This window comes from Dermacentor silvarum, chromosome 3 (assembly GCF_013339745.2).
Source record: "Dermacentor silvarum isolate Dsil-2018 chromosome 3, BIME_Dsil_1.4, whole genome shotgun sequence".
In the NCBI taxonomy this organism is placed as follows: Eukaryota; Metazoa; Arthropoda; class Arachnida; order Ixodida; family Ixodidae; genus Dermacentor; species Dermacentor silvarum.
Genome location: NC_051156.1, coordinates 11768999 through 11781605, shown reverse-complemented (window position 1 = coordinate 11781605; position 12607 = coordinate 11768999). Strand labels below are relative to the sequence as shown.

General features: G+C 46.2%; 1 protein-coding gene and 1 pseudogene across 1 annotated transcript in view; one reads left to right on the top strand and one right to left on the bottom strand.

Annotated features, from left to right (window-relative positions):
* Positions 1 to 1264, bottom strand: part of LOC119445320 (small G protein signaling modulator 2-like) — a 161522-nt gene extending 160258 nt beyond the window's left edge. The window contains exon 1 of the mRNA XM_037709634.2: positions 734 to 1264. Coding sequence (XP_037565562.2) covers positions 734 to 886 — 153 coding nt within the window. The 5' untranslated portion in view covers positions 887 to 1264. The remainder of the gene's footprint in view (positions 1 to 733) is intronic.
* Positions 1265 to 1488: 224 nt separating this feature from the next.
* LOC119445322 (vacuolar protein sorting-associated protein 33A-like) overlaps positions 1489 to 12607 on the top strand; it is a 75475-nt pseudogene continuing 64356 nt past the window's right edge.

The following is a 12607-nucleotide window of genomic DNA, read 5'->3' as shown; positions in this document are numbered from 1 at the left end:
GCGCGATAAGCGCTGAAAGGCATTAGCACCGGAAAGGCATCGCTACAAAATACCGGCCCAGCGCAGCGCAGCGCATGCCCGCGTTTGGATCTGCGCGCATCGCTCGTGAAGGAGGCTTTCCGGCACAACAGCGTCCGGCATGGCGCGCGCGGAAATGCGGCGCGCGACGCCCCAAAACGGAACTGCAGCTGCGTGTTGCCGCAAACGAGGCCACCGTTAAGATACGCGCGATCCGCACCCCGAGCGCTCTTCGCAACTGTCACTGCACGAGGTTCATCGACCCAAAAGCGAACATCGCGGGTCCCCTGGAGCGCGCAACAGGCGTTTATTGCCGAAGGCCCGCGCCTGCAGTTTACGGTGCGCTAGCTGTCAAACTCTATCGAAGTGAGCAGCGCACAATTTAACGCAGTGTTTTCAGCCAGGCGGCACGACGCCGGTCGCCTCGGTTGCGGCGCTCCATATGTGTGCCGCGCGGGCCGACTCCCAAATTGTGCAATATGGTTACCGGTATCTAGCACCTCCGGATGCTCTGGGCAGCACGGGCACTCTTCGCTTTTTCATCTCAGTGCCGGCTTCTAACAGAACGAGTTTTGCATCTCCTTAGGTAAAGCGATCGGAAGTATATTGTGCGTATTTTGCTCACGCGCGCGGAACACAACTGCTCCGACGCACGGCTGCATGCAGCCGAGTATAATCGGCGCACCTGCTGCGTGCGTCGCAGCGCGCACATTACCTCTTTCTTCACAGTCCTCAGTAGTTTCTCCCTGTACTCGTTTTCGCTGAGCAGCGACGCCGACGTATCGTCGCTCTTGCTCCGGAAGACGGTCATGATGCGCGTCGGAGAGTCGCTCTTGGAGAATGCAGCCGGCGCTGACGCGAGGGCCATAACCTCTTCGAGTCTACCCTGCTGCTCGAGGCTGGAAGCAGCAAGACTGCACGCACAACAATTCGTCTCGGCGACGGCAGCAGCTGAGACACGCTCCGCCTCTCTGATTGATGCGGCGGTTGCGGCGCTCCCTTCGGTTTCGGCGTTGGTTTCCCCGCAGGTTTCCCCACGGCCTTGGACATGGGATTAGGAAGCCCTAGATGCAACGCGCTTTCCAACTTATTTGAAGCGGAATGCTGTGCCCTGACCTTTTGGTTATGTCATATCTCTAGTGTGGTGTGCCAGAATGACTGCCCATTGGCGTCAACGTGAAAGTGCATGAAACGCACTTTCACTTGCGTAATGTCGCTACCTACCAATTTTCTTTTTTTTTGAATACGCTAACAAGTTCTTTTGCTTTTTACACCACCACTTTCATGGTGGTCATTCCATTGTTTTTCTTATAATTTGCGTAGCCCTGTAAATTGTAGCTATCCTAACTGCACCTTATCAGCTCTTTTTTTTTTTTTTTTGGCGGAGTAATGTGTATAGCGCCTCACGCGGCGAGTTTATGAAAAAAAGGGGGATTCACGTGGAGTTTGACAAATGGGATAGGAGTATGAAAACTAGTAGGAAGCGAGGGGCGGTGTTTAAAAATGGCCGCGCACTTGGCCAACGGCAGGGTCAACGTCGCGCTGTTACGTGAGGCAGCAAGAAGAGAACTGATCGAATTGCTCGACAAATGCAATGGCACCAAGGTAAAAAAGATGCATAACATTCCGTAGATGCGTGAGTGCATGAAAGAACAGGGCTTCCGTTCTTGGTGCTATCAAGGAAGCGAACTGCTGTCGGTGACGGCGTTTGATGTCTCCAAAGTGAAAGCGATATAGACGCGAGTTCTGGCTGTCATTGTCGGCTTATTTTCACCCGTGCTCGCGTTCGTGTTTTAAGTTACGCGGTGAAAGCTTTTATTTTGCATCTGTTCCTAATACGTTTAAACCGGTGAGGCACTTCGATTGTGAAATTGTGACCATTTTGCCATTGATGTCTGCAAATAAAGTTAACGGGAAAACCATCTTAACACCTCTTGTGCGATGTATGCTCTTCTAAATGCTCGCCCGGGACGATGAAAGCGTCGCCAAACTTATCGCGTGCTTTTTAAAACATGTCTCGTGCACAAGCCATCGGCTGTCGCTCTCCATATCGGCTGTCGGCTCTCCATATCCTGAAGGCCAGTGTGTGCTATAGCACACACACGCCTTGTCTTAGTAGTTTTGCAACTTCCTGTGCTTGTATCTCGGTTAGACTGTGTGAGTAAAGTAGACTGATGAAGCGCTACAAAATTTTAACTTTCTTTGGCGTCCGCTCTTAAGCATATGTACTGAATTATGGAAATCAGTTTGCAATTGGCAGTCGTTTCTTTTTGTAAATTGGGTGCATAGGTCATTCATAGCACATAATCGCTTGTTGGAAGGACGACGTGCATTGCTAAATTTTGAATGTAGTCCTCTATGTCATTTGAGAAATGCAAGTGTGAGCGTGTGATGCATGTCTGCCACAGAGAACATACAGTTCCCTGAAAAACTCCTGGGACTGGCCCTACGCAGGCCTGTTCGCAAGCAGAATAAGTAAATTTTCATTTTTTTATCCATTGCATTGGAGTACTGCAGACAATGAGTAGAAGCAACTAAAATCAAAGACCACATTGAGACAACGGAAAATTAAAATGAGAAACGCTATGCAAGGACAGCCTTTGGGTGTTATATTGGCACAGTGCGGCCTCAACATGGTCAACGTGATTTACAGGCTATCGTGTGGGACGAGTCCCTGGCTGGGCCCTTCAGCCTTATTGCAGAGTTTGGTCTACTGCGGGTGAGTACTCTGAATATAGCAAAATCTATGAATGTGAGTACTGTGGTCTCAGTGAATAATAATATAAACTCTTTCAATATAATTAAAGCACGAGGCTGTTGGGGGCCAGGGTTGTGACATGAATCTAGGCCAAAATGCACAACCCTATTGCCTTTGTAACAAGAAAGGGTAAAATATCTTCAAAAAAATAAAGTGTATAAACAAAGAAGCATGTTATAAAGAACACTGTTTGTTAAGGCAAGAAAATTTTCGGTTTCTCCCGAAGGGGAATCTCAAAGCAGTGGTGAGGTTTAGCATTGTGCTCGAGTACCTCTGATGGATTTCTAACGATACGTGGGGAGGAGATGTTGGCGCTTTGCAAGGCAACAACGGGGGGGGGGGGGGGGGGGTCTGTGCAGCAACACTGGCATGATAAAGAGCACTGCCAGCTGCATTGCTGTTGTCGTATCTCGATAGCTCTCACGGCGAGACAAACAGAAAACCACATCGACCGGCAGCAGAAACACGCCTTGACTGTCCATACAAATGCTATCACAATAATGCGGGATTTGTACGGGATATTTTCCTACACATTTTACGGTATGGATAAATTTGTTTTACACATTGAGGAGAAGAACTGTCATAAACTGGTAGCTGTGATTGATTACAATGCCACTGTGCAGTGAGTGATGTTTGTGATAGCTTTTAAGAGGACGTTTTAGCTCGGCGGCTCCTATCTAAATACATGGAAATGGAGAAGTCAGTTTTCTTCGTAACCACTGCACCAAATTTGGTGCGGTTTGTTATATTCAAAAGATGAACCTAAAATCTAGTGACTGTTCAAAGTGAATTTTTTATTTAGGCTGTTCATTTTTTTTGGTGCAAATTGTTAAAAATCGCAAGTTTACAGAAAACGAAACTATCAGGTTTACAACTCTGTAACTCAGCAATAAAAATTGATATCGCAGTTCTGTAAACTGCATCTAAAGCAGACAAAATTAATGTATTACACATTGCTCGGCAATATACCCTTCTTATGTGAGTATGACTTTTCCAAAATCCTTGTAAACATTGTAACAAATGCACGTAACCTGGAAATTTATATGTCGAATTTGTCCGCTTTAGATGCTCTAACTGATGCAGTTTAGAGAACACCGATATCTGTTTTTGATGCAGAGGGAGAAATTTGTAAACATCGGGTATTCCATTAAAAAAAAAAAACTTACAATTAAAAAGAATCCCTGTAAAAAAATTCTGGCCCTAAATCAAAATTTCACTTCCAACAGTCACTAGAACTTAACTTTTTCTCTAAAATGCAACAAATTTCATTAAAATCGGCCCAGGGGGTATCTTAGAAAAGCGTTTATTCGTTTGCATGTACATGAATAGGCGTCATCGGAGTTGGGCCTGGGCTAAAGCTGCTTCTTAAGCTGCTGTCATGTTTTTGAACTTTGGGTATGCATCGAAATAAATGTACCAGTCTTGAATTTCTTCACAAATGTTCATTAGACCGAACTGCAAGGTTCAGAATATGCACTGCAATCGAAAAAGTACAATGCCGCAATTTATCCCTTGCATCCAGAGAATATTGCGTAATGTTAAAATGATAGCCGACAAGTGTGATGTCAGGCTACATCTCTTTTTTTTTTCCCATGAAAATAGTACAAATCTGGCCTTTGTTGATCAAGCCAGGGTGAGAGCCACGTGCAAAGGAACACATGCAAGTTATTGGTACACGAAAGCGCTTGTTTGTGCTTTCGTGTACTCTTCTATGTTGGCTTTCACCAAGCAGTGGGCGGGTGTTTATCAGCAAAACATGAGTTGCATCAACGTGAGGGTGTGCAGGCTTGATCCGAAGGTGGAAATACAAGTGCGAGGGACAGCTGTGTGGATCACTAAGACTGATGTAGTCGTTAGCCATCCTCGTTACAAGGCTGCACCTTTAGTGCTGCCTCTCTCCATACTGCAACACTACTCCTCATCACACCACCAGAAATTTCCTCGAAAAAAAAAAATAAACAAAATGAAGTAGCATGGATTTATTGTTGTGTTCCACCATCTCGCATAGGGGAATGAAAACAGTACGTTGTTTCCGAATGTCCATCTTTGAGGCGAATCCTGTTGTTTCTTGTTTACATGTGCAAAGTTTGGTTTGACGTTTCCAAAATAAACAGCTGGAAGCGGACGCATTTGCTTATTGTACAGTACGGCTCACTCTTAAAAGGAACATCTAATTAGTATTCAAACGAATGTCACTTGATTATGTCATAAACTTCAAAAGAAAAAATAAATTCCCACAAAACCCACCTTATGAGGAATGTTGACGCTAATGTGATTAGCATTGAAGCAATGTAGTGAGGCTCTATATTGCCACCGCAGTGAGACGTCGTGTATGAGGCATGTATGCAGCCAGGTTCCTCTCTCGCGCTTCCCTCCGGACATGCTTGTACCTTCTAGCGGTGCTGCTGTGAAGTTTCCGCCTGGTGCGTGTATGAATACATATTTCGACAAGGTTGTCTGAATATACAGGGTGTTTCAGCGAACACTTTCAAAATTTATTTAAGGTTGTCTGTGGCAGATAGCCCAATTCTAGTTAATGAACTGGTCTAGTCGAAGAGGCAGACATTACTTGCACAAAAAATTGAAATGCATAATTGACTAATTACCCAAATTTTACTAATTAATTTTTAAACTAATTACCTGATGACCCATATTGCAATGTACAAATTGTAGCCGTGGAGTTCGCAAGGCGGATCCACTTGGAACGAATTCTCGGGATGGCACCAGTTTCGAGATATTAATTCTCGAACTTTGCAGAGAAATGCATTGGCGTTCCAGTTAATTTTGTGCTTCAATGCAAAAAGCGACGTTTTGTTAAGAACATAACTGGAACGCCAATGCATTTTTCCGCAAAGTTCGGGAATTAATATCTCGAAAGTGGTGTCATCCCGAGAATTTGTTCCAAGTGAATAAGCCTTGCGAACTCCACTGGCTACAATTTGTACATTGCAATATGGGCCATCATGTAATTAGTTAAAAACTTAATTAGTGAATTTCTGTTAATTATTCAATTCTACATTTCAATTTCTTGCGGAAGTAATGTTCGCCTCTTCGAGTAGACCAGCTCATAAACTAGAATTGTGCTATCTGCCACAGGCAACCTTTAAGAATTTTTGAAAATGTTCGCTGAAACATCCTATTGTCACGTGGTAGTGACGGTCAAGAACACAGTAGCAAAACTAAGCTCATGGGGAAATGATGAGTGTGCCTAGAAAAACGGGCTGCACTCAAAACACAACGATATCGGCGAACACAGTCAGCGATCGACAAAGTCGGACCAGCGGGTCAAGCGCGTCAGCTTTTATACATGAGTCATCGAAGGTTCTAGAGTAATCACTGGTGCCCATGTCTCTTCCAGAAAGCACTACAAAATTTGTGTTGTGCATACAATCAGAGAACACAAGGTTCGGTGACATCAGACAGTGAATAAAACCATCGATAACATTCACGAAACTACCGATACATGCAGGCACATCCTGCACTGAGCGATAACATTTATTGTGTTGTTGCGACACCATGGACCCGAGCACACAGGGGTTGGACCCTTCCGCGCTTAACCGTGCGTGGCTTAGCCGTGTCCGGGGGAAAGGGGATCCTGGGGGTTGAGCCAATGCTGAGTGCTTGGGCCTTTATGGCCCCTCGGCGGAGGCAACACACCCCCTTGGCCTCGGCTTCACGTAGACGGCACCCCCGGGCTGACCCGCCCGGGCGAAATCGGTATTTGCCTTTGCCTGTCTCTCTCTCCCTCCAACCTTCGTCTTTCACTTTCAATCTTTCCTGTCCTCTCTTTATTTTCCTTTTACTTCCGCCTTCATGGGCGGCAAGGGTTAACCTTGTACGTTATATCCAGCCTTGGGTATAGGTATTTGGTTATAGTGGGGATGCACCGCTGGTGTGCACAGAACTGAATAGTTTGTCCTGTGTCGTCCCCTAGTTGGGCTCCATGGTGGGTGGCAGCCATCCCTGCCGAATATAGCAATCTTATTGATGGAATCACTCACTGGAATTTCCCTTCACTACCTGATCGCTCCCTCAAGAGGGGGCACACCGATGAAAGCTTCAAGTTTTTCATGCAGCCAAAAGAAGCATTCCCAAAGTATCATGTAATTCACAGTCAGCACGAAACCAAGACAGTCCTCATGATATCTCCTTTTGTTGTGGCAAAATGGTTGACAGAATCACTTGGCCCAGGCTAGAAAGTAACTAAGATGGGAAGCGGCGACCTTCTTCTTGAAGTTCGTGACAAGACCCAGTACAGCAAATTGTCAAAACTCATTGCTTTTGGAGACATCCCTGTATCAGTAGGCCCACACAGATCCTTGAACACTGTCCGCGGTGACGTCTCTGAAGATGACCTACTCGATCTTAGTGAGAGCGAGCTACTTGAGGGGTGGCAAGATCAGAATGTAGTAAAAGTCCAAAGAATAACCATCAGGCGCGACGATAAGCAAATCCCAACGAAACATATAATCATTACCTTTGGAACAAGTAACCTACCAGACACAATAGAAACTGGATACTGCAAACTCCGTGTACGGCCATACCAACGTTACTAGACTAGCTTCAGTTGTAAAACTCGGCGGCGCTGTGCGGAACCGCCACCCGCCCGCGCATTCATGGCGCTGCCATCGCACGCAGCTTCACTTCCCCACTAGCCGGCTATGCGAACTGGCCTGGGCGAAAGCACGCAGTGCAGCGTTGGTGTATTCTGTGGTTGGTTGTTGACGGCGGATTTCAGGAAGCATGTCATCCACGAAACTGTAGCCTTAGCCGCGTTTGTTAAGGATATTAGCAGACGATGCTGACATGCTGCGTTCCTGACTGCAACAAGTGGCTATTGAACGATGTCAACAGTTCGGCGCGCCACTTCTTGTGTGCTCCCAGCAATGCGACACTTCGCTCGGCGTTGAACATAACGATTCCTCGTGCCGACCGGGAACTCTCTGCAAAATCCATGGTGTGTGATTTACACTTTCACGAGCAGGACATCTTTAAGTGTTTGTGCATATTATCAATGAACAGACGGTTGAGGTGCCACGAGACAAGTGAGCACTTGCCGAGGGTGCGGTGCCGAAAGTGTTCCCGAACCTTCCCTCGTATCTGTCGAACCAATCGAGAAAATGAAGAGAGATGTTTAGTGACCTGTTCTGGGCCTATCTTAGAAGAACTGTCAGAGAATACGCTGAGTCGTGTTGGGTGCCCCTTGCGCTTTCAGGAACTGAGTGCACTGCATCATTAAATTTTTAACAGCGGAGCTCTTTAAGCTTTTTGCTTCCCCGCGTAGTGTTCGCAAAAGCTCGCCTAGCGATGATGTCACTGCGCACAGCTGCGCCTCGCATCACCTTGCGATAGCCAATCAATAGCTAATCGATAATTGATCAATAAACAATAAGTTCCGGAAAATGCTAGGGATGACTTGGTAGTGCTTAGTCTAGCCCAAATACGTGGCCAATACCTTGCGATAGCCAATCAATAATAAATTCTGGAAAAGCATAACCCGTATAAGGCCAGGACCAGCCAGGTGCCGATCAGCTCTGTTGTTTATTTAGTTTTGCGCCACTTGTGCAAGCTACACTAATTTCTATTTAGTCACGCGCATGCATACACGCATACCTTGCTTAAAAATGCGTTCTTAGGCAAGGTTTCTGGAGCAGCGGCGGGGATCCAGTCTTGAAGTAAAGGCAGTGAGGAAACATGCCAAGCTGCTGTAGGTGGAGTTGGTTTCCACGTAGGCCCAAATCATTTGCCTAGATTATGTCCCTTCTGACAGTTTAAGTCTTAGCTATATATAGGGGCATACAGTTGTTTTTTACTTCTTTTTCTTTAATAAAGCATTCATTGGTTTACAAGAAAGTTATGCTGTTGTTTTTGTGGATAACGAATTTGGTCTCACTAGCTGGCCTATAACTGCCCCAGACTGAAGGTTTAAGCAAGTAAAAGCAGCGAGAAAACGTGCCAAGCTGCTGTATGAGAAAAGTAAACTGCGTGACAGGTTTAGGGCGGCAGAAAGAAACAGCACGACACTTAAAAACGCAGCTTCTGTGCTTCGTCGTATGCGTTTCTTCCTATCGTGCAGTTTACCGCTCTTTCAGTATGAACCAACCAGCCCGATATATCTTATTGCTGTAGGTGGATACCGATTTTGCATGGTATCACTAATTTGGACTATAGGGAGAACGCCAGCAAGCGCAAAACACACGCAAGCTGCCCGTCCACACGAGCTCAAGGCTGCGGCGAGGCGTCTGCAGTGGAGCGCGATGGAACGGTGCCGCCATCTGGCGGCTGCCCAAGGAGTGGCGACAGCTGCGGCAAGCGCACCGGCGGAGAGTTTTACAACTGAAGCTAGTCTAGTAATGTTGGGCCATGCATCCCAAATCTGCGCCGATGCTTCAAGTGTCAGCGTTTCAGGCATGGTTCGCAAACCTGCCGAGGGCGCACAACTTGTGCAAAATGTGCATCCAATGAGCACTTATCTGACACCTGTACTTTCACCACCCACTGTGCTAACTGTGACGGAAATCACCCCGCTTACTCCGTTCATGCCCGTCTTAGAAAAAAGAAAAGCAAATCATTGAACTCAAAATCAAATTTAACCTATCATTTGAAGAGGCACGCAGACGCTTCTCTATGCACAACCAGTCTAGTCCGTCCTACACCGATGTGGCGCGCCGGGGGGCAGTGTCACATCATTTGGCAGCTCCCAAGTCACACGGAGTGTGACGACGGTCACGCCATCAGCCCCCCTGGCTGGAGCAGCTACTGCTGCTCCACCCCCTGCCAAGGAGGGCCAGCAGACCCGCGGGTCTGCCGGACCCAGTGCCACTGCCCGTGCAGATAGGCCCGAAACCTCCGCGAACGTGTCCGCTGAGTGGGCACTATCCACTGCCTCAGACGAGGTGATGGATACAAGCAAAACACCGGCGTCTCAGACGCCCAAAGAACGGCGCAGCTCCCTTGAGTGCGCCGGGAAGAAAGGCATAACCCCCATCACTGGGGCCTGGAAAGGCCTTGTGAGCTAGCCTAATTTATCTCTCTTAGACAAACAGCACAAAACACACATAAAATGGATACACTGATACTACAGTGGAATGTTAGGGGTTTACTCCACAATCTAGATGATATTAAGAAACTCCTACATAAGTACAATCCAAGAGTGCTGTGTGTCCAAGAAACACATCTTAATTCTTCACGCATGAACTTCCTCTGGCAGTATGCCATTTACCGAAAAGACCGCAACGACGCCCTTGCCTCGTCGGGCGGTGTGGCCATAGCAGTAGATAAAGGTGTTGCTTGCCGGCAAATACAGCTTAAAACGCCTCTAGAGGCAGTTGCTGTCTGTGCAGTACTCTTTAATAAGATGGTAACAATTATGTCACTATACATCCCCTCGAACTACAACCTATCAAAAACAGAATTTTACAGCTTCATCTATGAACTGCCCGAACCTTATATTGTTGGAGATTTGAATGCACACAACACCCTTTGGGGATATTGTCACTGTGATGCTAGAGGGCGCTTAGTAGAAAACTTCCTCTGTCTACAGATGCATGCTTACTAAATAAGAAAGAGCCTACATTTTACAACGTGACAAACAAAACATTCTCATCAATCGATTTAAGCATGGCTTCTAGCACACTCTTGCCGTATCTAGAGTGGAACGTGATTAAGAATCCATATGGGAGCGACCATTTTCCGATTGTCATAAAATTTACAAAAGCTGATGACTGTTCTCCACACGTCCCTCATTGGAAATTCGAGTCAGCCGACTGGAAGCGGTATCAAGAACTCACACACATGAACTGGGAAGACATCTCTACACTTCCTATCGATGATGCAGTGGCATATTTGACTGCGTTTATTGTTGATGCAGCGTCACTGTGTATCCCTGAATCAAATGGGTCGCCCTCCAAACGACGTGTTCCCTGGTGGAATGAGGAGTGTAAGGAGGTTTGCAGAAGTCAAAATAAGGCCTGGAGTCACCTTCGCGACTCTCCAACTACCGAGAACTTGATCAGGTTCACGAAAATAAAGTCGGAAGGTAGAAGAACTCGCCGCCGTGCCAAAAGGGAAAGCTGGCAGAGATACATCTCTAGCATAAATTCTTATACAGATGAAAGAAAAGCCTGGAACAGGGTAAACAAGATAAAAGGTCATGACACTCATCCTCTACCATTAGTGAATACACAAAGAGACACTCTTGAGGACCAAGCTGATTCTCTAGGGGAACATTTTGAGTACATTTCTAGTTCATCCCATTGCTCAGATACATTCCTGAGATACCAGCAACAAGCGGAGCGACTGCCTCTGAATCGGAAAGGAAAAAGAAATGAATCTTACAACCATCCCTTTAACATGGCAGAATTCCAGGCTGCACTAAATTGCTGTAATAAATCGGCCCCTGGACACGATCGAATAGTTTACTAGATGATCAAACACTTACACCCCGAAGCACGCAAAACACTCCTATCACTTTTCAACGCCATATTCTCTGCCAGCTATATTCCGTCTGCCTGGAAGGATGGCAATAATTTCTATTCTCAAAGAGGGCAAGGACCCGATTTCGGTCAGCAGTTATAGGCCTATAGCTCTAACAAGTTGCCTATGCAAACTTTTTGAGAAAATGACTAACCGGGGCCTGATCCATTTTCTTGAAAGCAACAAAACACTAGATCCCTTGCAGTGCGGCTTCAGGGAACGTAGATCCACAACAGATCACCTTGTCCGCATCGAAACAAATATCCGTGATGCCTTTGTGCACAAGCAGTTTTTCTTATCGGCATTTTTAGATATGGAGAAAGCATATGATACCACTTGGCGTTTCGGAATACTTCGTGATCTGGCAGGAATGGGCGTCCAAGGAAACTTGCTGAACGTAATTCAAAGTTATCTCTCTAACCGCACATTCCGTGTTTGGATTGGTAATGTCCTAAGCTGTACTCTATTTGTTGTAAAAATGAACTTGCTCCATACTATCATACCCCGTACAATGTTTTATTCTGTATATGTGGATGACATCCAAATAGGTTACAAATCGTGCAATCTTAGTATCTGCGAGCGACAAGTACAGCTTGGTTTGAATAAATTGTCTAAGTGGGCGGACAAAAATGGTTTTGAACTAAACTCCCAAAAAAGCATGTGCATCCTCTTCTCGTGGAAGAGAGGTGTAATACCGGATCCCGTTATTGAGCTCAATGGAGAACGGCTATCCGTTAGCCACGAGCATAAATTCTTAGGCCTCATTTTAGACTCTAAATTAACTTTTGTCCCACACTTGAAATATTTGAAAGCGAAGTGCCTGAAGACAATGAATCTGCTCAAGCTCTTGTCCCGCACGTCTTGGGGAAGTGATAGAAGATGCCTCTTGAACTTGTACAAAAGTCTCATACGGTTTAGACTTGACTACGGAGCCATTGTCTATAACTCTGCTACGCCTAGTGCTCTGAAGATGCTGGATTCCGTCCACCACTTGGGTATCCGTCTTGCTACAGGTGCGTTCAGGACTAGTCCTGTGGAAAGCCTGTACATTGAATCCAACGAATGGTCTCTACATCTTCAAAGGACCTATTTAAGTCTCTCATACGCCCTGAAGGTGAAATCAGATGTACATCATCCATGCTATTCAGCTATTCGCGATTTGTCCACGGCCAGGCTGTTCCGTAACCGCCCAACCACTAGGCCTCCTCTGTCCCTCCGGTTGGAAGCACTGTCAGAAGAAACAGATGACCCCCTTCTAGAGAATGTCCTAATGGCTCCTACTCGGCTGCCATCGCCTTGGGATTGGCAGACTATCGAATATGACATCTCTTTCGTAGAAATATCAAAACGAGCACC